This window comes from Mesoplodon bidens, assembly GCF_964165515.1.
Source record: "Mesoplodon bidens genome assembly, chromosome: 5".
In the NCBI taxonomy this organism is placed as follows: domain Eukaryota; kingdom Metazoa; phylum Chordata; class Mammalia; order Artiodactyla; family Ziphiidae; genus Mesoplodon; species Mesoplodon bidens.
The window spans coordinates 138,164,754-138,191,723 of NC_138161.1; the positions used below are offsets into that span (position 1 = coordinate 138,164,754).

Consider the following 26,970-nt stretch of genomic DNA (forward strand, 5'->3'; position numbering starts at 1 on the left):
CAATGAGAAGCCTGCGCACTGCAGCGAAGAGTAGCCCCTGCTCGCCACAACTAGAGAAAGCCCACGCGCAGCAATGAAGACCCAATGCAGCCCAAAATAAATAAATAAATAAATATTTTAAAAAAGAGATGAAAAAGAATCAAAATAAAATTAAATTAAAAAAGCAAAAGACATGTTCAAGAAAATTTAGATACAGAAATGCTTTAGTTTAGTGTTTGGTTGACATTCCTTAATATTTTCATATCCCCACACTGAAAATAGACAGTGACTGTGAAGGTGAAGAGATGACCAGGATGTAAGGCAATTCTGGAAAAGCAGGAATATCTGAGATATGATCATTACGATATACTCGTGAAACAGTTACGCACCTTAATTGAGGTTATTCAGAATTATTTTAGCTACAACATCCAGAAGACATTTTAGCTACAATATCTATAAAAGGTCCCTCCAATTCTCTGCCTTGAAGAATATACAATTCTTGACGCCGTGCTAACAACCTGAATTTGAACTGGATTTCATCAAGACTTCCCTGTTCAAGTTTGGTTTTGAAATCAATGTTTTAGCTCATTATTTTCCTGAACTGGAAAAGGTGAGCAAACCATATTTTGCATAATTTCTGCATGTCAGAGGTTTGTTTATACCAATATGGCCCTCACTACTATTTGACAATCGTATCATTTAGTTACTGCTGATTCCCTAGTGTACTCTACAAAGAAGCTGTTCTAAATTTTCACTCTGCTGCTATCTGCCATCATAATTTTTCATAGATGCCCAGGACCTTAAGTCATCTGGCACCTAGTACACAGACTAGCACTAGCATATAGTAGATGCTATATTACATGTATTAAATTGAACTGAAACGTTGACTCTGTCACCCCAAAACAACATATCCTATCCTTTTTTCCTTATATTAAGTCGAACCATATGAAATTGCTGTTGACTATTTTTGATCTACAAAAAAAACAAACCAAAACAATTTCATAGGATTCACCATAATACTTCAAAGGAGAAACGGTTCTTTCCCCCGGCAAGTTTATCCTATCACTTTTTCTTTTAAAGACACTCTTTCTGAATCATCCAGTATATTGACGTATTAGTAAAGCCCCTTCTGTCTTTAATTTCTCCCTTTCTGTTGGTCTCTTCTCCTCTATTTAAACCACACATAGCTTTTCCCATTTTTGAAAAAGACATCATTTGATGAGCTCTCTCTCTGAGCGACCATCTTTCACCTATCAAACATTTACTGAGCACCTACTTGTCCTAGAAATTGTGCCATGTGCTTGGGATACACAAATTTGAAAAAGATCCAGCCCTTGCTGTTAAGGTATTGACAGTCCACATGCAGAGACAATAAATAGATGATTATAGAACAGTATGACAAGTGCCATGACAGAGAAAGCCCCAGGGTGCTACAGGCACATATAAGAGAGGAGCCTAACCCAGACTGAAGGGTTAGAGAAGTCTGCCTTGGCTGAGTCTTGGAAGGAGATATATCAGTGAGAGACCAGGGGACAGGATGAGAAGGAAAGTTCAATCTTTCTTCTTCACTGTGAAACTTCTCAAAAGAATGGTCTACCATGTCAATGTTACTATAACCCATATTTTAAAATTAGTGTTTTTCAAAAGAAGTATTTATTCATGTGTATATGCACACACACATGTACATGCTTGAATTTGCCCATGTCTTTTAGCAGCAGGGCGAGCTCACTTTTGATATATTTCCTAGGTAAAACTGCATTCACCTACTTATCCCTTAATCTTCTGCAATTGGATTTTCTTCTTTTCTACTCTACTAATATTCTCAAAATTCAAAGAACTTATAAATGTAAAATCTAACAACCTTTAATTGGTTCTCCTCCTCAACCACTCTGTAACTTTCAATACTAGTCCTGACAATGTCATCACCCTCAGGTCACTGGGATCATTCCTTGCTCTCAATTTCTATAGTATGGATTGTCTATACTCCTTACTTGGTACTAATCAGGTGCTAGCTTTAGATTTAGGTATGTAGCTTTAGATTATGTGTCTTATATATTTGCCTTATTTCCCCAATTAGAATGAAAGGCTCACTTAAAAGCAAACAGTAAAGTTATATGACAGTCTGAAGCAATCCTTCTGACATACTGATTGGAAAGGTGACTTCAAGTACAGAGTCTGTGGTTAGAAGGACTTTATCGTAACATCCGTTACAGGGATATGCAAATTCAAGTCTGAATATAAGGCAGTGTCACAAGCTCAGAGGTAGGAGTTCTGTTTATGTCCAGAATATCATCAAGCTTTTGATGCCCCACAGCTCTGTACAGCTTCAGTAACATAGCCACAGAAAGGACAGCCCTGTGAACAAAAGGCACTGGCCCAATCCTCCGCTGTAGCTACTCAGAGACCATTTGTTCTTTGACAAGAAAGTGTGCATTGCTGCCACAGCAGCATGGTTTTACTCAGTTCTCCAAGTTAAAAAAGTGGCCGATGTGTAGCTGTCAAGAGAAGCATTGGCTGCAGAGCCCAGTTTAACTCCAAAACCTGTGTGTCTTCCCTACACTGTATTAGTGAGTTTCCTAAGGGCAGGGAGTGTCTCTCCCTCATCACTGCATCTCCAGTGCTGAGCACAGCACCTGATACACTGCAGGAGCTCAAACACCTGACTGCCTAAGAGGCAGGAAGGAACACGGGTAAGCTTACAGCCTGGGAAGACTGAGTGGGTCAGTCAGTGAACTTTCTTAATCCAGTTCAAATTGAGTGAGATCAAATCATAATTTATTAGTTGTGTGACCTTGGAGAAGTCCTTGAATTGTGGTTTTCTTATCTATAAATAAAGATGAGAATAGAATTTACCTCACAGGGTTACTGGGAGGACTAAGTAAGTTAGAACATATAAAGTACCTAGAAGAAGACCTAGTGCAAAGCAAGGACTACATAAATGTTGGCTTTTATTATTATTATTTGTTATAAAAATCAGCAACAAAAACAATTAGATAAGATTATAAAATGTTTGGAACATAGAAGGTTAAAGAATTAGCAATAATACACTGTAGGAGAAGGAAAAAGAAACAGCAAAAATAAGGAAGTTTAAAATGTTAAGAAACGTAAATCTATGCAGTGCAGATTCAGATTTAAGTAACTAAATACGACTTCAGAACAGACAGATTATATGCCTTAAGTTTTAAATCTCCTATTTTTATATCATCATCTCAGGTGAATAAAAAGTAAAACTATGGAGATACCAAACAAATTACATTCCAATGAAAGTTTCTACACCTTTCAGAAATGAGCCTCTTCAAATTTCTGTGAGATTTAAAGCTATCTGCAAGATCAAACTAAACCTATAACTAACGAAAGAAAAAAAAAGACATCCCTGTATTACGGAAATTTACAAACATACAGAACAGCAGAGGGAGAAGATGATGAATCTTCTTTGTACCCATCACCAAGCTGCAGCTATTACCAACACAGTATTATTATTCATGTGCATATCTTTTAACAATAACAAAAAAATAGAATTTTCCGCCTTCTGTGAAAGAATGAAATGGCTAAGAAAAATGCCCAGTAAATTTAATTATCTGTTATAAGAAAACATAGCCAAGTGAAACTTGCCTGTTATTTTATCTTTTCTTATTTTAATAAAAATAAATTAAAATGGAATAAAGCTTTGAGAAGAACAACACTTACTGGATGATGAGGTCGCAAATGAAAAGTATGAGGTGACACTACCGCTACAGCAAAGAAACGAAGAAACACAAAGCTGCTCACTGCAGAATACTGAACATGAGGGTCATCTGCAGGAAAAAAATGGTGAAATGTCATGCACAAAAACACTGAATTAAAAAACAGATGACCAGGTAAAAAATATTGGAAAAACATGTAAATTAAATAGGAGATAAATATAATTTGTATAGTAAGAACTGAGTTGATGAAATGATAGTAATGGTTATGACTAAATTAAAGGAAAAAAATCCTATAACTAAAAAAAATCTGAAAGAAATAATAAATAATAAAGAAAGTGAAAGACAAAGCTGCTAGGTTGTCAGAAATACTTTAATTTGGAAAAATACCTCTTTCCTCATCTGCAAGAAGAGACTCCTGAAATTACAACAACAAAAATAAAGGTAGTATCTAGCACTACCTAGTGGTAATACTGAATCCCCTAAGACTAAGATAGGTGATTGTCTTCAGTTTTAGGATACTGTTTCAATTTTCCCCTCAAAAATCTTGACAATATCAAAGGTTATGTAATAAAAACAATTAGACAGAAATCTTTACTTTAAAAAAGCTACCAATATTCCCTATAAAAATGCAGATGAACTGAAGACAACTTGTGGCTTTGATCATTCAGCTACAGCTTTTGTTGCTGACTGGAGTCAACACTTAACAATCAATCAGATGGTAGAGAAGCAGGTGAGGGAAACAATGTCTGCATTTGGTCTGAGTTTTACCTCTTTTAAGTCACTCAGCAGGTGGTCACCCACAAGTCATTTAATGTGTAGTTCTTTAGTAACACTTGCTTCCCATGACTGCCTCCCCACTCCCCACCCATCTTCCCAGGGCAGTAAGAACAAATGAGAAAATAATGAAAATACTTTATGAGAACAGAACTATCACTACTGGAGTCTACTGAGAATATCTAAGGCCAACAAAAAGATAGTTAAGGAAATATGTTTGCATTTATTAAAAAATCATAGGATGTGTTATAGATTATTCACATAAACAAGAATGAAACAGCTGATGCATACTGAAGGCCAAATTCACTGGGTAGTGTAGAGCACGGTGAGCAGTAGCATGCTTTGGAGTGGGCCGGGCCCAGGTGTGAGACCCTGCTCGCCTGCTGGCCATGTCACGGACCTTGGGCAAATTACTTGACTTCCCTAAACCTCAGTTTCATTAACTACTGCAGGGGAGCAGTACCTATCTCATGTGGTGTTGTGTAGGTGAGAGAGAGGAGATAGTGAGGCTAGCACTGTGCCTGTTCACTAAGTCCTCAATGTGGTTATTATGATCTAACACACTATTTAAAAATATAATTTCAGGGCTTCCCTGGTGGTGCAGTGGTTGAGAGTCCGCCTGCCGATGCAGGGGACACGGGTTTGTGCCCCGGTCCAGGAAGATCCCACATGTCGCAGAGCAGCTGGGCCCGTGAGCCATGGCCGCTGGGCCTGCGCGTCGGAGCCTGTGCTCCGCAACGGGAGAGGCCACAACAGTGAGAGGCCCGCGTACCGCAAAAAAAAAAAAAAAAAAAAAAAAAAAAAAATATATATATATATATATATATATATAAATATATAACTTCAGTCAGCATTTCATCTTTCCATACTTTAATGTCTCTGCTCCCTTATTTTCATTACGAAGTCTAGATTTAGTATGCTTATTTCAAGTTAACTGTTTATATTTTTACTATAATTAGCAAAGACATCTAGGGCTGAATTTATCCACATGTTAGTTAGACAACTCAAACCCACTTTAGCTTTGGGTAATTTAGTGGAGCAGCAGATAACTGCACACACCTGTGTGCACACAACACTTAAAAAAATATGATAAAATAGCAAAATCTCTTCAGATGGTTACAGAAATAAACTTACAGTTTCACACGGCTGGATAAGACTGATAATTTAAGCAGCTGCCTTACCTCCTTACCCTCCCCCCGCCCATTACAGGCAGATCTGGAAAGACAGCCATAGTAAGTTTATTTACTTATCAGAGATGCATATAATTAGAATAATTCCAAGTATTGACAATCAGAGATAGCAGCTGTTAATTTAATTGAAATGTTTCTAAGCAAAGCCTTGACACAGGTGTTCTTGCAAAATTAAAGCATGCCAGATATTGATATATGTTACCTCAAAATTCTATGTATATTGCAACAGAGATGTTTCTAATGTCTAAAACCATTTTTGCAAAAACCTCTCATCACTAAGACCTTAGCATTCTCAAACTGTCAAATCTAGTCAGTTGTACAGAACTTAAAAATTCTCACTATTTTGAGTGCATGCAAGTGGAAAAGGTAGTTGGTACAAATAACAAAGCTGTTTTTGTTTATCATATTTAACAGTCTCGTAAGCAGCTGGTATAAATATTTACTTATATACTGCTATGGTTCTAAATTTCTGCCTTTCTTAAAATTAGTGTTGATTTTGATTTGCTTGTATAAAGTTGCTATTATATTGAAATAAACAAGAGTATTCTGTTTAGAGATTACAAGAAAATTAAATCAGATGTTTCATTAAAAAGCTAGAACTATTTTGAAAAATGAAAGAAGACTATACTTAACAAACCATAAACACATTCACATAAACCAAACAGATAACAAATCTACAGAAAAATCAAGTATAGAAAAAAAATGGCGTATTTTAGTAAAACAAGGCACTTACTAGGAAATCTTTGAGTGGCCATTTGCCTTAGAGAATAAAAGATATCACACATTACAGTGGGGCAACTCATACTTGATTTTACAATTGTACTGAATAACTTGTCTACATAGTAGCGCAGATTCTCCTGTAGGATTTAAAAAGGTAAACATTAAGATTTTGACTTTTATGCATCTTCAATAGCCTTTATGGAAAAAAATTCAGCGAAAATGAGATATATTAGGCAGTCACCATCTAGTATTCTAAAGCTTTGCTTCCCTTCTCTAAACACACTCAGCTAAAGGACAATTGCATCCTGAACTCATTTAATGAATTAGATTTAGACTAGTTAGATATAAGAGGTGAATGTATGGAATAAAATTCATAAGAAGCAGCAGAGAATAAAATGATCCAAAGAGAAATGAGGGAAATAACATTCTAAAAACTAGACACAGGAAATGCTGCTAATAGTATGGGCATCATGCAAATGAAAAGCACTGCTCTCCTCCAAATAACATTACTACAACATAAGTGGGAGACAGGTATACCATTAAGACCAATTTTAATGCAGTTATAAAGACAGCGAAGACTTACCTTATTATTTTCTACATTATCTCCCTCTTTCAATTTAATAGGATCAATTTCACAGGATTTTGAGGATTCACATATCTGGAAAATAGATCAATTTTTCATCTAATGCTCTAAATAATGGGGCAAAATGAAAATAACTATTATTTTTCTGATCATACAATTATAAAAATTAAAACTGTAACAAAGTTTAAAACCCCCATCCAGAGATAATGTATACAATATGCCTAAAGAACTGTATCAAAAAACATTTCTCATATATTTGAAACTCCAGCTAAAATAAACCCTATAACAAAGAAATAATTATGTAGAGTATACTACAATGTGCCCTTCAAGTAAAAATCCATTGATGGAAAAGTAAATCATTTATTTTACTTCTAAAGTGTTCACCTGTGTTCTTTCACTAATGTGTGAATGGATATATCATCCCCATCAGTAGATAACTTGATGAAAGAGATGCTATAATAAGGACAAACTATTAGTATCAGAGGTTATATTCTGTACCTCATCTAGAATAGGTTTTAATGTTACTTTCAGGTAGTGCCTTCCCACTATTTTCATCATCTCATCCAGACATCGGGTAGCCAAGGAATTTCCTCTAAAAATTGTGTTTGCATCTCTGAAATACAAATAGAAATAAGGTGAAATCAAGTGTAATAAACAAAGGCTGTAAAATCAATAATGAGGTATTTGACTTTGGTCATATAAACAATTTTAGTAATTTTTACCAACCTGCTACAATTAGGATTTTCAAACTTACCAAAAACATAAAAAAATAAGTTAGGAAAAAAAAGTAACCTATATTTGAACTACAAAAGTAGTGTGTGTCTAAAACAAGTGTTAGACTATGACAGGAACAGGAAGCCATCTGATTGCTTTTAATGTCACACATGGGCATATAAGGGTGCTACATAATGGATAAGGGGGAAAAAACCCTTCTGTCCTGGTGTTTTATTTGTGACATGTGACTCATTACAATAAAGAAGCAAAGATTAATAACAGGAAATTTTAACAATGAGTGAAAAAAATCTTTTAATTGTTAACTTTACTGTTGGTGGATACTGCTTGCTATCTTAAAGACCTGCCTTTTATTACTTGCTAAGCAGTTCTTTTACAACCTCTATACAGAAAGGCTGGTCAATACAAGAGAACTGAGATTACAAAAACAATTTGGGGGGCTTCCCTGGTGGCGCAGTCGTTGTGAATCTGCCTGCCAATGCAGGGGACACGGGTTCGAGCCCTGGTCTGGGAAGATCCCACATGCCACAGAGCAACTAAGCCCGTGCGCCACAACTGCTGAGCCTGTGCTCTAGATCCTGTGAGCCACAACTACTGAGCCCATGTGCCTCAACTACGGAAGCCCACGCGCCTACAGCCCGTGCTCCACAACAAGAGAGGCCACTGCAGTGAGAAGCCCGCGCACTGCAACGAAGAGTAGCCCCCGCTCTCCGCAACTAGAGAAAGCCCGCGCGCTGCAACGAACACCCAACACAGCCAAAAATAAATAAAATAAATAAATTTATAAAAAATAATTAAAAAAGAAATACTTAAAAAAAAAGAAACAATTTGGCAAATTAAGGTCCAATTTCAACAGCACATAATTAACATTTAGTAAAATATAACTCTTACTGTGTATCCTTCAAGTCTAATTCAGCTACTGCAGTGGCAAAAGGAACAAGTTTATCATGGTGGAGCAGCAGTCGTACAAGGGGCAAAACAGCATCATTTTTATCTCGACATATTTCACCCAAAATGTAAGCAGCTGAGGCAGATATTGGCTAGAATACAGAAAGGTAGAAAACAAGCACAAAATCAAAGAAGCATGATTAAATATTCAATCATTAGCCTTTAAAAAGTAATTCAAATATGTTCATTAATGGTAACTGTTGTATAGAATAATATTTAATATTCTAGATTTTTATCAGAGATGAAATTTGGAGCAGATATTGGTATACAGTACTCTGGTTCAGAATGTATATATATATTTATATATATATATACACATACATACAGAGTGTGTCTGTGTGTGTATATATATATACACGTATACATAGTTTTAATAAAACCTGATACTCTGAAATCTTTTCCTCATCATTTACAGAATTATTTTAGCCTTTCCATATTAAGTTAACACACAAGATTTTTAAAGTACCTGAACATCTGGTGATTTTAGCAGCAAAGTTTTCAAAGGACCATAGTACTCTGAAGGAAGCACACAGTCTTCTGTATAACATATATTTAATCGAAGGGATCCCAGGTCATCAGTTTTAGATGACTTGTTTCCATTGTCTCTTGGTTGTAGCAAGTACCTAAAGTAAAAATAGAATCAATTCTATGCAATGGTAATGGGCATCAAAGTTGGTGAGGTAAACAAACAGCTAAGCTATCAAAAAACTAAATCAAAAAAGTCAACTTAATATTTAATGTTAGGATAATTCATTAAATAGCAGAGTATTCATTTTCAGAGGCTTAGTAGTGGCTGTCTATTGAACTAGAAAGCTAAAAGTAGATTTTAATCCAGGAAAAAAAAGTATAGATAATACAAAAATCAAGATCTCAAAAGGACTGAATAAGAGTCTGATTAGCTTGCAGGTTAGGAAAAAAATAATAAAAAATAAAACACAAAATCCAACACATTATCAAAAATAACTCTTTACCAACTAAATTTAAGAAAGACACATTTGGTTGAAATAGATAAGACATACTACAAGAAGGTATAAGTGATCTCATTTTAAAGTAAATCCTACATTGTAAAAATTTGAACTTTTTTTTTTTTTTTTTGCGACACGCAGGCCTCTCACTGTTGTGGCCTCTCCCGTTGTGGAGCACAGGCTCCGGACACGCAGGCCCAGTGGCCATGGCTCATGGGCCCAGTCGCTCCGCGGCATGTGGGATCTTCCCGGACCGGGGCACGAACCCGCGTCCCCTGCATCGGCAGGTGGACTCTCAACCACTGCACCACCAGGGAAGTCCTGAACTTATTTTTTAAAAGTTAGTGATTGAAGGTTTATAAAGGATTTTTATATTATTAAAGGATTCACAGTGCAAATATATTGAAAATGTTTTTATTTGCAACAATCAGATTTACATGAATTTTTTCAGGTAAGTAAAAGGCAAAAAATATATATGTACAAAATAGAGGCAGCTTTAAATTGGAATATTTAAGAAATATTAAAGGAATATTAAGGAAAGAGAAGTGTTTAAAAATCAAGAGAAGTTTATAGGACCAAAACCAGAAATCTAAGTTATTTCTAAAGACCTTCTGTCATGGAAATTTAAAAATACATACAAAAGTAAAAAGAGTAGCATACTGAACTCCCATGTACCATCACCTAACTTCAATAATTATCAACTCAAGGCTATTCTTGTTTTAGCCATCTCTCTACTCAGTCCTCCCATCCCACTCCTGCATTATTTTAAAACAATTTCCAGGTGTTTTATAATTTCATCTATAAATATTTAAGTATATATAACTATATAACTATAAATATATATATAAACTTTTAAAAATCATTGCTATCCCGTCAGTATGCCAATTCTCCCAAACTTAAACAGTTTTCTATATTCTATTCAAATCCAAGTTTTAGAGATTGTAATTGGTTGATAGCTTAAGTTTCTTTTAACCTATAGATTCCCTCTAACCACTAAGAAATCAGGTAATTTATCTAGACAGTTTTCCAGACTTGGGACTCTGTTAACTCTATCTCCATGATGTCATTTAACATGTTCTTTTGTCTCCTCTGTATTTCCTGTAGTATTGTAGATAGATCTAGGCGCTTGGTTAGATTCCGATTTCATATTCTGGCAAGAACATTTCATTTAGAGTGCTGTGTAGTCCCACCAAGAGGCACTAATGTCTGACTGTTTTCTCTTTTTGTGATATTAGCAATCACTGATGACCACTGCCGAGAGTCATTAATCTGCACAGGTTGCAAAATGATAACTATAATTCTATCATCCCTCCTTCACTCATTAGCTAGAATGCTTTTTATAAAGGAGTCAGTAGTTTTGATATTTACTTTTGATGTCTTCCCCTAACAGACTAACTTGTTTAAAAATAGAAGAGAGGGGGGTTTTAATAGAATTCTAGCTTTCAGAAAGATATGATAAAGATATAAAAGAGAACTAGAGAATTAACCAAGAAAAATTTAAAAGATGAAGGAATGGTAATGTAAGGAGAAGAAATTATACAGAAATTGTATCACTACCCACAAAACAGGAATTCTTGTCTCAGAAGACCAACCTTCAGAACTTCTAGTCTCTGATTTGAGAAATAATGATTTAAAGAATTTACCTATGGAAATAATTGGAAATAAGCCTATTAGCAAAGATGACTCTGAAGTGCCTCTAAGGGAAGTCTAGCTGGCTGATCCCCAAGCATCCTGATGTGGGCATCACTATGGTCAATTTCCAACAATGCAGTGTATGTTCTGTAGCTTTGCAGACTCAGATACCTAGTTTTAACAGCACATCTCAAAGTGAACCTGAATTGCAATGATTGAGCACAGAGACTAATATATTTAAAACAGAAGGCCAATTACTAAATTTATGAAAAGAAATACTGTTGACCCTTGAACAACATGGGTTTGAACTTCACGGTTCCTGGAAGTAATCCCCCATGGATACCGAGCAAAGACTGTACAACAGTCAAATGGCAAAGAGACCCACACTTTTTTGTGACTAATACATTTTATTATGGAAATGTTAATTCACAAAAGTAGGGAGAAGGGTGATAATATTAGTAAGCAACACCCTCACCATCACCCCCATGCACTTATCACTTGGCTTCAACAATTATCACCATTTCCCATAGTGTTTCATCTACATCTCCTACTTCAACTAATACCTTTTTTTTACCTGTTAATACAATTGTTTATGTTTGATCAGTACATTTTTTACCTATTTGTAAGCTATTTGGAAAGCCAAATTATTTATCGGAAGGTGCTGTGGTGAGTACAGAGACACAACACAGAGATCTAAGGAAATCTGAAGAATCTCTCAGCTAAGACAATTTTGCCAAGGAAAGAACAATACTTCTAGAACAGAATCCCCTTACCGCTCGACTGTGCTTGAATGGGCAGCAGCCACCCATGTTGGCCTCTTTGGGACACATTTTTATTCTGCCCCATCTATTTTAACTTATGTTTTCTGTATATGGAAGGATAAAATTACTTGTGTTACAGTTAAAACCCAGCCTCCCAGGGACTGCGCCTACCCATCCTAAACAGTGTCCTCATACTCTAGTCAGGTTACAGACTCTGTTTTGGTTTGTTCTATGGAAATTATACTCAGAGGGCATCTCTAATTCCCTTATCTCCGAATTACTGGGGGAAGGAATATGCTTTATCCCTCTGGTACTCCCATAAAACTACAAAATACCCACAAAACAGGTCTACAGTCCTAACACGGCACATCCTTTGCAGAGGGATTCGGGCAGTGTTATGCCAGTTATTCGTTTTTATGCATACACTGTTCTAGGACGCTCAGGAACTCCAGAGGGCTTGCTCCTGCCACTCTTTTTAAACCTGTCTCCTTGGGTTCCTTTGGCAGGATAAGAAATTCCTATGGACAAAGTACTTCACCCATGTCTACTTGAACAAAATACAGAATTTCAAAACTGTCCTACCCATTCCTTGAAAAGATCATTTTTTTAAATGAGAAGGGACCACTCACTCAATTTTCTTTTTAATAATATTTTATAAGCAAGGGACACTCAAATCTTTGCTGACAGCTTAAAACAGAATATTTTTGAGTTTTAAATATATTCAAAAATATTTATGCCAAAGTACAAATTTATTATGGTACACTGGTTAAGAGCACAAACTTTGGAGTCAAAGAGTTTGGTCCAAATCACAGCTGTATGACCTTGGGAAAACTGCTCAATCTCTCTGTGCTTGTTTCCTTACCTCTTAAATAAGGGGTAATAATAGTATCTAACTGATTTAATCCCTAAGGAGGTTATATAAGTAAAGCACTTAGTATAGTGCCTTGTACACAGTAAATGTTATTTATAAAACATTTATATACATATAACTGTTACCACTTAAAATATATTAAATAGCTTTTCCGGTAAACGGCCTGAGGTAACCTCTAAAAATGGTTCGTTATTCACTTGACCCAGAAAACCACAAAAAATCAGGCAAATCAAGAGGTTCAAATCTTCGTGTTCACTTTAAGAACACTTGTGAATCTGCCCAGGCCATTAAGTGTATGCATATCTGAAAAGCCACCGAGTATCTGAAGGATGTCACTTTACAGAAGCAATGTGTGCCATTCCATCATTACAATGGTGGAGTTCGTGGGTGTGCCCCAGGCCAAACAGTGGGGCTGGACACAGGGTTGGAGGCCCAAAAGGAGTGCTGAATTTTTACTGCACATGCTCAAAAACGCAGAGAGTAATGCTGAACTTAAGGGCTTAGATGTAGATTCTCTGGTCATTGAGCACATCCAGGTGAACAAAGCCCTCCCAAGATACGGCACAGGATTTATAGAGCTCATGGTAGGATCAACCCATACATGAGCTCTCCCTGCCACAATGAGATGATCCTCACTGAAAAAGAACAGATTGTTCCTAAACCAGAAGAGGAGGTTGCACAGAAGAAAAAGATATCCCAGAAGAAACTGAAGAAACAAAAACTTATGGCCTGGGAATAAATGCTGCAAAAAAATAAATTCAAGTAAAAGTTAAAAAACATATATATGTAAAATAACTATACATAATGTCATTATTTATATAATTAGGTACATGTAATTTATTATTTTAAAACACTGTTACAAAAATCTCAATTTAAACAATCTAAAGGAGCCCTGGTGAATTAAGCAATCTTGTATGAATTAGAGCTAAAAAGAAAAACCTCAAGATTTGTTAAGTAGAGGATATCTTGTGTGTCTGAGGTCTAGGGATACAAAAAACAAAAAACAAAAAACAAAAAAAACACCTCAAATATATTTTCTTCAGTGTTTGAATGAAGTGTTTCAGTGTGAAAGAATAAGGAACAGGAAACAAAGAGAAGTTATCAACTGAAAGTGGCACTCAGTTGCTCACATGTATTTTTTTCATTCATATTTAGACAAAAAAGCAATCCTAATGTTCTCAAGAGTCAGCAGTTTTGACAGCCCCTTAACAGAAAAAAAATCAGCATTTGAAAAATTTTAACAAGGTGTGTATAATTAAAATTGAGGTAGGCAGGCAAAAACTACAATTATTTGTGTATAATGCTGCCTAATCTGGAAAATAACTGTTCAGAGGCACCTTTACTAATACTTAAATGTTATTTCAGGTTCCAGAAAGATAATCATTATCAACAGATTTTTTACTAAAGATAGGAGATTAAAGATAGGTGCCAAAATTAGCAAAGCAGAAAACCAACTCATCTTAAAGTAAATATTAACCTAGTTTTAAATGTGTATAAAGTGCTTAAATTGAAAAAAACTACAACCATGTGTTTTATTTACTACTTGAATCTTACTTTCAAAATTTTAAATTATAACATGAAAGGATGTTTGCATCTATTTTCTTCATGTTCATTTTGGATCATTTAGGAGGAAATTACTGTACCAGTGTGTACAGTCACACAAAGGCTTTGCACATGTTAAGTTCTCTGACACTGATGTAACTGGTGAAATGAGACTGAACTAGATGATCACTAAGGTTCTCTTTATTTAGACCATTACAAACCAATGGAATACTGGTACCAAAAACAAAACAGATGCAGACATTCTATCTGTACTGATGTGGAATAATGGTAATGACAGCAGCAATACCTATCATGATGAGAGCCTGAGCTACACCCACTTGTAACTCACTGTACATGAAACCAGGTCATCCCCTAACAACTGTGGGAGGCAGGCACTGTTTGTACTATCCCCATTTGATAGCCAAAGAAAGCGAAGGCATGCAGGTGGAACAACTTGTCCAAGGTCACCCAGGTAGCTGGGATTTCAACCAAGGCAGATTCGTTCTGGAGTCCACACTTAACCACTATAAAAAGTCAACAAATACTTACTGAAGTTCTACTAAATTGAAAGTGAAAGAAAGTAAGGTACAGAATATGATACAGAATGTGTCCATTAAGGACCTAATTAAACTCAAAAGCTTTTGCACAGCAGAGGAAACCATAAACAAAATGAAAAGACAACCCACAGGATGGGAGAAAGTATTTGCAAACGATGAGACTGACAAAGGATTAGTCTCCGAAATTTACAAACAGCTCATGCAGCTCAATATCAAAAAAAAAAAAACCCCAATCAAAAAATGGGCAGAAGACCTAACCAAATATTTCTCCAAAGAAGACATATGGATGGCCAAGAGGCACATGAAAAGATGCTCAACATCACTAATTCTTAGAGAAATCCAAATCGAAACTACGAGTTATCACCTCACACCAGAGAGAATGGCCATCATCAAAAAGTCTACAAACAATAAATGCTGGAGAGGGTGGAGAAAAGGGAACCCTCCTACACTGTTGGTGGGAATGTAAATTGGTACAGCCACTATGGAGAATAGTATGGAGGTTCCTTAAAAAACTAAAAATAGAACTACCAGATGATCCAGCAATCCTACTCCTGGGCATATATCCGGAGAAAACCATGGTTCAAAAGGATATGTGCACCCCAATGTTCACTGCAGCACTGTTTACAATAGTCAAGACATGGAAGCAACCTAAATGTCCACTGACAGATGAATGGATAAAGAAGATGTGGTACATATATACAATGGAATAGTACTCAGCCATTAAAAAAGAATGAAATAATGCCATTCGTAGCAACACAGATGGACGTGGAGGTTATCATACTAAGTGAAGTTAAGTCAGACAGAGAAAGACAAATATCATATGATTTCGCTTATATGCGGAATCTTAAAAAAAAAAAAGACACAAATGAACTCATTTACAAAACAGAAACAGACTCACAGACTTAAAGAATGAACCTATGGTTACCAGGGGGGAAGGGTGTGGGGGGGGAGAGTTAGGGAGTTTGGGATTGACAAGTACACACACTGCTATATTTAAACTAGATAACCAACAAGGACCTACTATATAGCACAGGGAACTGTGCTCAATATTCTGTAATAACCTAAATGGGAAAAGAATTTGAAAAACAATAGATACGTGTATATGTATAACTGAATCACTTTGCTGTACACCTGAAACTAACACAACATTGTTAATCAACTATACTCCAACATAAAATAAAAAAAATTTTTAATGTGTATATTTGTGTAACGAATGGGCAAGAAGGATATATCCATGTTTGCCTATACTTACATAAAATATTTCCACAATCTCAAACTAGTGGCTGCCTCAGAAGAGGGAAAATGGTTAGCTGGGGGACAGGGGCAGGAGACAGACTTTTACCTTTTGAACTGCGAACCATGTGAGTATACTACATATTCAAAAAGTCTAATCAAATTCTGTGATCTACATATGATAAAGTTAAAACTAGATATTATCAACATTAATGAGCTAGAATATTAAGATTAGAAAGAATATGCCTGGGCTTCCCTGGTGGCACAGTGGTTGAGAATCTGCCTGCTAATGCAGGGGACACGGGTTCGAGCCCTGGTCTGGGAAGATCCCACATGCCGCGGAGCAACTAGGCCCATGAGCCACAACTACTGAGCCTGAGCTCTAGAGCCCGTGCGCCACAACTACTGAGCCTGCGCGTCTGGAGCCTGTGCTCCACAACAAGAGAGGCCGCGACAGTGAGAGGCCCGTGCACTGCGATGAAGAGTGGCCCCCGCTCGCCGCAACTAGAGAAAGCCCTCGTGCAGAAACGAAGACCCAACACAGCAAGCAAGCAAGAAAGGAAGGAAGGAAGGAAGAAAGGAAGGAAGGAAGGAAGAAAAGAAAGAAAGAAAGAAGAAAGAAAGAAATATTTTTTAAAAAGGAAGAAAGAATATGCCTGAAATCCTGCAGTAGTTACCATCAACCCCACAAGGGGATGCTGCAGCTCTACAATTGACAAAGGAGGCTGAGTTTTAATTTGACTTAAAAGAAAACTGCATTCACATTTTTATATTTCCTTACATGCAGGGAAGTATAAATGAATTAGCAGATGTTTCTATTTCATGCTGTATAAATTTTAACACATACTTTTGGGCAGGTTACTTTTAAAATGTTATTAGCAAAAAAAAAATAAATCTATGGGAATAAAATTAACTTCTGTTTGTTAGTGTTCTTACATCCTGCCTAGGTAGTTCTACAAATTTTGCCAAATTTGGAGGGCCTCCAAATTGGAGACCTCTTACTTAAAATAAGGCTACAATGGCACATTTCAAGTTCACTTTGAGGGGCCTTGGGAGGCACAATCACTCACATTTTATTTTGTACCAAGTGGAAAGGCATATCATTTTAAAGACTTAATGAACTGAGTTCAGAAATTTTCATTTTAAAATGTATGCTAGGGACTTCCCTGGTGGTCCAGTGGTTAAGAATCCACCTTCCAGTGCAGCGGATGCGGGTTCGATCCCTAGTCGGGACACTAAGATCCCACATGCAGCGGGGCAACTAAGCCCACGCACCACAACTAGAGAGCCCATGTGCCACAACTACTGAGCCCGCATGCTCTGGAGCCCACACACCACAACTAGAGAGAAGCCTGTGCAGTGCAACGAAGAGCCCGCACACCGCAACGAAGATCCTGCATGCCACAACTAAGACCCGATGCAGCCAAATAAATAAATGAATAAATATTTTTTAAACAGTATGCTAATTTTATAGAAGGTGGAAGAAGATTGGCAGGGGTGAATGACAAGCCTCAAATGTTCATCAGTTTTTCATAGTGACCAAGTTTCCATCTATGGATACATTTTGGAAATTACAGCATATAAAACGCCACCATAAAGACTAATAAATCTTAGATATGCATTAGCAAGAGGTAAAAATAAAATAAAATTTTTGAGACTCTAAATATCAGTCTAGGGACTTCCCTCGTGGTCCAGAGGCTAAGACTCCGTGCTCCCAATGCAGGGGACCCGGGTTCGATCCCTGGTCAGGGGAACTAGATCCCACATGTTGCAACTAAAGATCCCGCATGGCACAACTAAAAGATTCTTCATGCCACAATTAAAGATCCCGTATGCTGCAACTAAGACCTAGGATGGATGGATGGATGGATGGATGGATGGATGGATGGATGGTTGGATGGATGGATGGATGGATGGATGGATGGATGGATAGATAGATAGACAGATAGATAGACAGATAGAAAGAAATATCAGTCTACTAGGGAGAACTGTTTGAGGACAACAGAGTCCAGAGTGAAGAATGCCTGACGGCACTCAGGAGAAGCAAAATCCTAAAGGTAATGAGACTGCTGTCCACAGTAAGAAACATCTGAACACTCAGTTTCAACTCCTCTTCCAGGCATCTGAAACTGAGCCCTGAAAAGGGGGCCTTAAGAGGCAAATGAGAAAGGCATGCTGTTTATACTCAGTTGAAACCCAAGTCTAGCATGAGGGCTACTGGGCAACCTACTGGAAGGGAAAGGATATACACGCTTTTAAGTGCTGTAGACAGAAAAAAAAAAAAAAGTTTCACACTGATTCTACTAAGGAAACTAACATCAGTTTAATGTCCGAACATTAACATGAGTTTAATGTCACTATTAGAAGTGACATGAAAAGGTAATATTGTAGCCAATATTGGGCCACTAGAGCTCCTGAAAAGTGTGTTAACTGGATCAGCTCAACAACATCTAGGCATTTAGAAAATAACCTCAGAGCCATCCATGGTGCATTTCAATGGGATTTGGGGTAGGAAAATCACTGGTGAAATCCCGTAAACAGCTGAATCCCTACAATAAACCTTTTGCTTTCAAACATCTACAGTTCCCATGCCCATTAATAAAGCTTCTGAACTACAGATGATTTGTGATCAAGCATCTTCTCACATGGGCAACTCTTACATAATGTTCGAAATGTTTTATATTTTTTCTTTAGAGTTAAGATTAAGTTTTTGAACAGGAAAATATTCCTAGGCAATTCAGTTCTTTTATCTCAGTACCAGAGGACAAGTCATAAAACTAATATAATTGTACTTATATTTCTGCAACAATAAATTAATGGCCAAATCAGTTAATGTTAATAACTTTGGGCTTATCCATTAAAAACTTAAAATATGCTCAAAGTAAGCATTTATTTGCATATACAGTGCATGAAAGGGGATGACCTACTATGTAGTTCACTACAATGTTTGTCTTCTTACCAGGCTTGATGAGAAGAATCATTTCTTAACACGTTCACAGGAACCTTAATCTCACCGAGGAAAACATCTTGGACCAGGTTTCCATTGTTCCACAAGTCGATCCTGAAAATTTAAAAACTGGCTTTATTTTTTGCAAACAATGTGTAAGAGAACGCACATGACCAAAAAGCTTCAAATTACTATGATTCATATTATAGCATTAATTTACGGTTCTGGGTACTTCTGCCATAAGCATCTTTGCCACAGACGTCTTTGCCTCAAGCACTTTTTGCCACAAACATTTTCACCACATAACTAATTGGTCAAAAGGCAATTCTGTGATAAAAGATAAAATAAAAAATAAGAGAGACATTAAAAAAGACACAAACATAGGGCTTCCCTGGTGGTGCAGTGGTTCAGAGTCCGCCTGCTGATGCAGGGGACACAGGTTCGTGCCCCGGTCCTGGAGGATCCCACATGCCGCGGAGCGGCTAGGCCCATGAGCCATGGCCGCTGAGCCTGCGCGTCCGGAGCCTGTGCTCCACAACAGGAGAGGCCACAGCGGTGAGAGGCCCGCGTACCGCAAGACACAAACATAAAACATAAAAAATAAACAACAAAATTAAAAAGACTTTATTGCAAAATACAAAATTTGAATACATTCAAAATGTGTGTAAATTCATGGCAATGCTGCGCAAATACTGATTCTATTTTGTGGGCTGTACCTAAACGCTTATCTTCCAAGTCTTTCGTTCACAGTATTTCACACGTTGTTTTTGTTTTTGCTTCTTGATTTGTCTCCTCATTCAGCATTGCACTTTTTTCCTAAAATTTCTTCCTTCGTTAAGAGAGGTATGCGTTTCCAAACTCTAGGACGCGTATTGGTTTCTGAGTTTTGTACTGAAGCCTCCACACTGTTGTTTGTTCTTGCCATAGTGTCACATGTCTGCTGATGGATGCTTCGAAGTTCTATGTGAAATGTGGCTTTGACTCTGTGCCTTTCAGGCCCTCAGCCTCTTTCTCCTCCAATGTGGTCTGTTTCCAAATAAGAAACCAACCCTTGGGGCAAATCACTGTCACCTGTCCGCTCAATGAAGCTATCAATAACGTCGATAACCAGGAGAAATGCTAACACATTTCAACCAGTTGAAACCAAACTGTCAACCAGTTATTTATGGCCTATTAGTCATGTGGCAAAAATGTCTGCGGCAAAAATGCCTGCGGCAAAGATGCTTATGGCGAAAGTACCAGACATAATTTTACATGCTTAAAAACAAGAGATGTTAGCATTGTCTTATACCTCACTATCTAAACTAAGAAAGCAGAATACTGCAGTAGCTTTTACTTAAAAGCATAGAAAGTGACTATCTTAAATAATCTAAAAGAAAGCACTTAAGTTTCTTAGTTTCAAAGTCTACGCTTTATTTTAACCTGTAAAAATAAGGACTACAGAGTTCCTTTTTTGTTTTTGAGAAAAGAAACCAACACAAGACTATGGTTTCTTTCTCAATTAAAACCAGTTAATATGTAAAGATAGGTGATTTAGAAAAATACATTACCTGATCATTCCAAACATGTGATTAATACACCCTTTAGATGAACACACTGTTAACACCACACCTATACATGCATTTACAAAACTTTCCCCTCCCAAACAGCATAGATATTTAAGACCTAGGAAATAGCACAAACTTCAAACACATGCACCTGTTGAATCATCTTACAAGACTTCTTACCTCACTGAAATTTCTGTTAGACAGCAGATATGTTAAGAAGAATAAAAAAATTATTTCTAAATTGGCTAATATATAATTACTTTTCTATATATTCTTTGCATCCATTATGCTATGATTTTGAAATTTAAGGAGCAATTAAATTTGGGAAAAACTAAAAATAGAATAAAATAGGTGAAAATTAGCTCATTTTATTTTTAAAATAAATACACCTTAACTATTAGTGCAAAGAAATTGGATTTTGAAAAGATTATTTGGGTTTAAATTAGATGCACATTCCTCTAAGTTTCATCGATTACGTTGCTAAAGAGAATTCTGTTAAGCTTGAGTCACCTTGTTCAGTTAAATTTAGGATTTTCTTTTGGCACAGAACATAGCAATTCTGTAAAACCCCAAGACACATACCTAATTTCCAGCTTTTCAATGTCCTCCTCTTCTACCTGAAACTGGGACTTTCTGGTGTAACTACTGGATCTGGTTACCTATAAACAAAATATTTTAGTAAAAAAATTTTTAAGTATCTTTTTCTTACATGAACTTTAAAAAACTATCATCCCTAAAATGTTCGATTGTGTATATCATAAACAGAGGAAAATGCCTAAGTAATATTTTACCCAAACGATAAATACAAAAACAGCTATGGAAGTAGCAGAATGGCAAGAATAAGGTGGCAAAAAAAAAAATCAAAATCAACCTTACCTCCATACCCTTCCTTATCAACTCAATCTATGGCAACACTGGGTTCTCTGGCTCATATGTAATCTCTTGGTGACTCAGAGTAAAAGTGTTCTATTTCAGGGAAGCTGCATAGGCTAGGAACTGTCTGAAGACCTTCCCACATTTCTCAAGATACCAATGCCACCCGTACACTTCCTTCTCACATTTTTACTGAAAACATCAAGGCTGTTGGCAGGAACTTCCTCAACTGCTGTCCACCTGAACATGTCCGTTCCCACACAGGCCTGTTTACTGGATGAGTGTTCTCATCCTCTTCCAAACAAGATGAGATGATCCTCCTCTTTTCTAAGACTGCTCCGTCCCCACACAGTATGCAGTAATAAGCACGCAGTAAACACGCAGCAAGCATTCGATCTATTTTAATTACAGCTTTCTTGACCAGACTGTTCACCTCACTCAAGTCTAAGAAAAACTCTCCCCTTAAATTATGGTCTTCCTATCTCTTTCCTTTCACAGACAGATATCTCAAAACTGTTACCCATCCTTACAGCCTCCACTTCCTCACCACCCACTCACTACAGTAACTCCTTATCATCTGGCTTCCTCACAGATCACCCTCCCCAAACCCCTCTCTTACTCATCAAGTCTGGTGATGACATTCTTAGCTCTCACCTTCCTTGACCCCTTTATCTGGACCAGTGACCATACAACCATACTCCCTTCTCCCAGAGCTGCTCTGGTCTTTGAGTTTACCCAGCACTATCCTGGCCACCTTCTGCTCTCGTTGCTTCTTCCTCTGTTACTTCTTCCGCAGAACCTATAAATATGGGCTTCCTCCAGGGTTTTATATTTTCTTTCGCTCTAAGAGCTGCCCAGTGCTGTACAAAGCGCTTTCACACCCATTATCTCTTTTATTCATCAGAACGCTGCTCTGAAGCAGGCAGGGCTAGATTTATTACCCTCATCTCGAAAATGAGGAAGCTGAAGTACAGAAATTAAGAGACGTACTCAAAGTCGAACACCTAATATGTGGCAGAACCGGCTTTCTTCACTTTTCCCCTCTATTGTACACCTTGCTCCCGTGGCTTTCTTTCCTGACTTGCTGTAAGCAAGTCTTGATTCTTTATCTACAACCATCACCCATCTCGGTTATGAACTTCCCATGGGAGGATTTTACATATCTGAGTTCAAGCTCATTATGCCCCAAACTGAACCACTTATGTTCTCCTCCTTAACTTTTCTATTTTTTCCAGATTTGAAATCATGAAGACATTCGACTCCTCATTTTCTCTCTTCTTCTATAACCAATTTTTTATCTTGCCATCTGCAGTTTCTTTCTCATCCAACTCTTCCTCTCATTTCCATATTACTCTCTTGAATCAGAGCCCCTCCCCCTTCTGCTTTTTCCTTTTTTTAAAAAACACCTAAGCTACAACAGTCTCTTGATCTCTGTTCTCTCTCTCAGCCATCTGGCCCACAGATCACGGTTAATTCTTCCCAAAACAGTGCATTACTCATTACTTCCAGGTTCAAAAACATTCAATGGCTAACACAGCACTTCAGCCTGGCTCTCAAGGCCTTTCATTAGTTGGTCCTACACTTATCTTTTTAAGCTTAGTTCCCATTATTCCCTTTTAGTCAAATCACTACTTGCTACTCTTTGGACATAACTTTATGCTTTTCTGTCTCTCTGTCTCTGCTCAAAATGTTCCTTCTCTCATACTCTTTCCTCTGGCTTAACTCACCTAGAGCAGAGCTACCCAGTATCTACTACTGCATTTTACTGCTGAGTGTATGCACGCACGTGTACGCTTTGGGTCTCCTGCTCTCACTAGAGCACAGAGATTGGACTTTTATCTTTATAATCAACTCAACAAAGGGCCCTTTGAATGAATGGTTCAAGGCCTAATATGTATGCTTGCATATAGCAAAGAGGTCAGGTCTTGACTGTCAAAGGACCATCTGCTTGTTGGTGCAAGTCGCCCCTTCTTGGTTTTCTCCAGGCTAGATGTAACAGCCATTTGTAAGTACAGAACAACTGAACTGAGCAAGTCCTGAGCCGGGAAATGGGGCGTCTCACACTGGCGCACTTTCTTTTGTTTTCTTTCCTCCTTGCCCCCACCCCCCACGATTCCTCCTACTTCCATCTTGGCATTTCTTCAACTGTGTTCCCTTATTGAAGCACAGTAATCAGGCAGGGCTAGATGTGCCCTCGCTCTTTTCACTTTGAAACACCAAGAAAAACACACACAGAAAGAAGGAAAAGCACAAAATGTAACTCTTTTTTTCAAATCTTCCCTACATGGTAATCTCAACTGCAACATATTCTATGGGTAGAATACACTCTTTTAGAATAGAGTTTGATTATTTTTGTTTTTTTCCTATAGTTTTCTAATAATATGAAAAAGGATTTATTTAACAAATGCTCCACAGTAAAGAACTCCAAAGCACTGTATTTTGGGCAACTTCAAGGCAGCTGACGTTCTCTATGAAAATAAGCATGTGTCCATAGAGTGATTTAGCTAAAAAGAACTTAATAATAAGGCCTTAATCATATAATACTTTATAGTCTCAAAGCATTTTCACATTTGAACCTCCTAAAAACTCTGAGTTAGGTAGGGATGCTACTGTTTTCTCTTACAAAATTATCCTTTTACAAGATAAGAAATTTGAGTCTCCCATGTAGTGATTTGGGACCAGAACCCAGATCTACCAAGTGATATCGTACTTATTTAACTAGTGGTTTTCAAATAATATTCTGCACAAGAGTCCTGGGGCCACTGCATGTTAGGTCAGGGGCTGGATAAGGTAGGGTTCTGTGTGAAGGGGGTTGTGATATTGAGGATGACTGAAGAGTAGGTGTGGTCCTAGACCTCCCCATCCTCAAATCAATCAGAGCTTTGCCATTATTTGTTTTATGCACTGGGCCTCTACTGTGTTACACTGTGGTTCTACTGCTTAGAAATGCTTAGTTGCATTAGTTAATAAAATTATGACTATGGCCAGAATTTGAAAAAAGAAGTAAATCAGCATTCAATATTAAATGTTAACATTTAAATAAAACAAAATGTTACCTCAAAATAAAAGATTTCATTAAACTGCGGATTGCTTGTTTTCTTCTTTACTTTTGTCTTCTTTTGGTCATTCCTGTTCCAATGTGGTAGAGTTTTACCTTGTAGAACTTAATAGTACACAATTATAAAACATGCTATTTCCAACCAGGGAGCCTGACCTCTTTCTGTTTAACTGTTAAGATGACTCGGGGAAGGCAGTAGCTTTAAATATTACTTGGGGGAAAAAAACTGAGGTGTCTCTAAAACCTCAAATCAAAGAATACACAAATTTTGTATACCTGATATATGCCAAGATTTTATTATTCTATGGTTATACTAGATTGACTGCCAAGCTTACTTCAGGGTTTTTTAATAACACATTCTATTATATAAGCAACTCAAAATAAATGGTAGAAGGAAGACAATGAGATTCAGGGTACCTTTATCTATGCTGAAAAATACCAGAGGAACACGAAAAGCATTCTTAGTTTACTTCTTGGGCTTCAGCCACAATGTGGCTTTTTTTTTTTTTTTTTTTTTTTTTTGCGGCACTTGAGCCTCTCACTGTTGTGGCCTCTCCCACTGCGGAGCACAGGCTCCGGACGCGCAGGCTCAGCTGCCATGGCTCCCGGACCCAGCCACTCCGCAGCATGTGGGATCTTCCCGGACCGGGGCACGAACCCGTGTCCCCTGCATCAGCAGGCGGACGCTCAACCACTGCGCCACCAGGGAAGCCCCACAATGTGGCTTTTTAAAAAAACTTTTTATTTTGAAATAATTACAGATTGAGAGGAGGTTGCAAAGAAATGTACAGGGAAGTCCCATGTAACCTTTCCCCAGCCTCCGCCAATGGTAACATCCTCCAAATGACAGTACAATATCAAAACCAACAGTGACTTTTTAGAACAAATTCACAAGCCAAATAATTTCTATCTGTACATTACTAAGCAATTACACTAAAGAATCTATCAGGTATTGATAATAAACCAAAACCAAAACCAAAAATAGCTCCACTAGATTAAACATTTTTAACACACAAAACTCAATCCCTCTGATAGTATGAATGTTATAGGATTGAGTATCTGCGTTTAGCAAACAGGTCAGGTTTATATTTTTAAATAAAAAACCATCTATAATAATAATAGGATACTATTGTTTGAGAACCCAGTAAGTACCAGGCATGGTGCTTTACATACATAGGGACAAATACATTTTTCAAAGTGACTTACTGGTGATTTTCTAAAAAATAAGAATACATAGCTTGCGGTTGGGAAGAAGCAGTGAATGTCTATGTGTATATACATATGTTTGTGTAGAGGGAATAGTATGCTCTTTGTTTCCTGATTCTAAACCTTCAAGTTGTAGAAAATTTCAGACTAGTCAGGCTCTGAAAGAAACCATAATGAAATTATAAAACAGAAAATACTACAAAGTGTGATAGATTTTCCATAAATTATCATAAGTAATTAAAATCAATGATACAGTGCACTTCACCATGTTCTGGTACTTCAGCAGTTTGTCTACAGCTTGGAATTCTCTCTGTACAGCACAGATGCCAGGAGCAAAAAAGGTATTTTTAGTCCTGAGTTGTTTTCCAGATAAAAATATAGAAATTCCTTTGCTATTTTGAGCTAGCATTTATTAAAACAGGATTCTACCTGCAATAAAATCTAAGACGTTTGAAACTAGGAAGGCTGATGATGAATGAAGGTCAGGTTTATGTTTTTAAGTACATTTTAACTACTATAAAACACAGGTTGCTCCCCATAGCCTGAGTCTGACAGATTTGAAATGGCACTCACTTTTTTTCATAAAAATAGGAGTTGGTTGTTTGAAAGTGAATAATAGAACTAACCGAAGATTTTTCTTTCAAAGCATTCGTTACTTTGTGTCATAAATAGCTATTTAGCAAGTTCTCTTAGAACTTTAATTTTGTAACTGTTAAACTTTAAAACTTAAAAATCTAATACTAATTCAATAAACATTACCTAGAAGGGCCCACAAGAGAAACTGTTGCATAAGGGTCACAGCTTTGTCCATTTATGAGAGGCAACCCATGGCATGCCTTGACACTAAGGAAGAATAAAGAAAAATTAACATTATTATATTCAAGTTAAGCAACATAAAACATTTATATTCAAGTTAAACAACCTAAAACATTATCTTTAAATACGAATTAATACATTCAAAGGGTTAAAATTGCTTTCCACATGTCTGAAGTTGTATGCCTACATACTACCTACCCAAACATATGTACATATGCATTTATTTACTTTTGCTGTATTTCCAAATAGGACTAGACCACCACAGTCAGTACTGAGACTACCAAATAATATTTGGATATACACAAGGTCTATCCAACAAGGTACACGCTGTGGTTTGATAATAACATTAAAAC

The 26,970-nt window shown here is 37.0% G+C and overlaps 1 protein-coding gene and 1 pseudogene across 4 annotated transcripts in view; one reads left to right on the forward strand and one right to left on the reverse strand.

The window, feature by feature from the left end:
• RASA2 (RAS p21 protein activator 2) overlaps positions 1-26,970 on the reverse strand; it is a gene marked incomplete at its 3' end in the record, with an annotated part of 120,282 nt that overhangs the window by 28,172 nt on the left and 65,140 nt on the right. For all 3 annotated transcript variants that reach the window (XM_081235288.1, XM_081235287.1, XM_081235289.1), the window contains exons 6-15: positions 26,561-26,644; positions 24,594-24,666; positions 21,247-21,323; positions 19,130-19,231; positions 9,076-9,232; positions 8,553-8,701; positions 7,428-7,542; positions 6,930-7,004; positions 6,360-6,483; positions 3,667-3,773 (exon numbers count right to left, since the gene is read on the reverse strand). In XM_081235288.1, the coding sequence (XP_081091414.1) occupies positions 3,667-3,773; positions 6,360-6,483; positions 6,930-7,004; positions 7,428-7,542; positions 8,553-8,701; positions 9,076-9,232; positions 19,130-19,231; positions 21,247-21,323; positions 24,594-24,666; positions 26,561-26,644 (1,063 nt within the window). The remainder of the gene's footprint in view (positions 1-3,666; positions 3,774-6,359; positions 6,484-6,929; positions 7,005-7,427; positions 7,543-8,552; positions 8,702-9,075; positions 9,233-19,129; positions 19,232-21,246; positions 21,324-24,593; positions 24,667-26,560; positions 26,645-26,970) is intronic.
• Positions 12,927-13,577, forward strand: LOC308617864 (large ribosomal subunit protein uL22-like; annotated as a pseudogene). Its single transcript has one exon. The product of its transcript is annotated as a large ribosomal subunit protein uL22-like (transcript).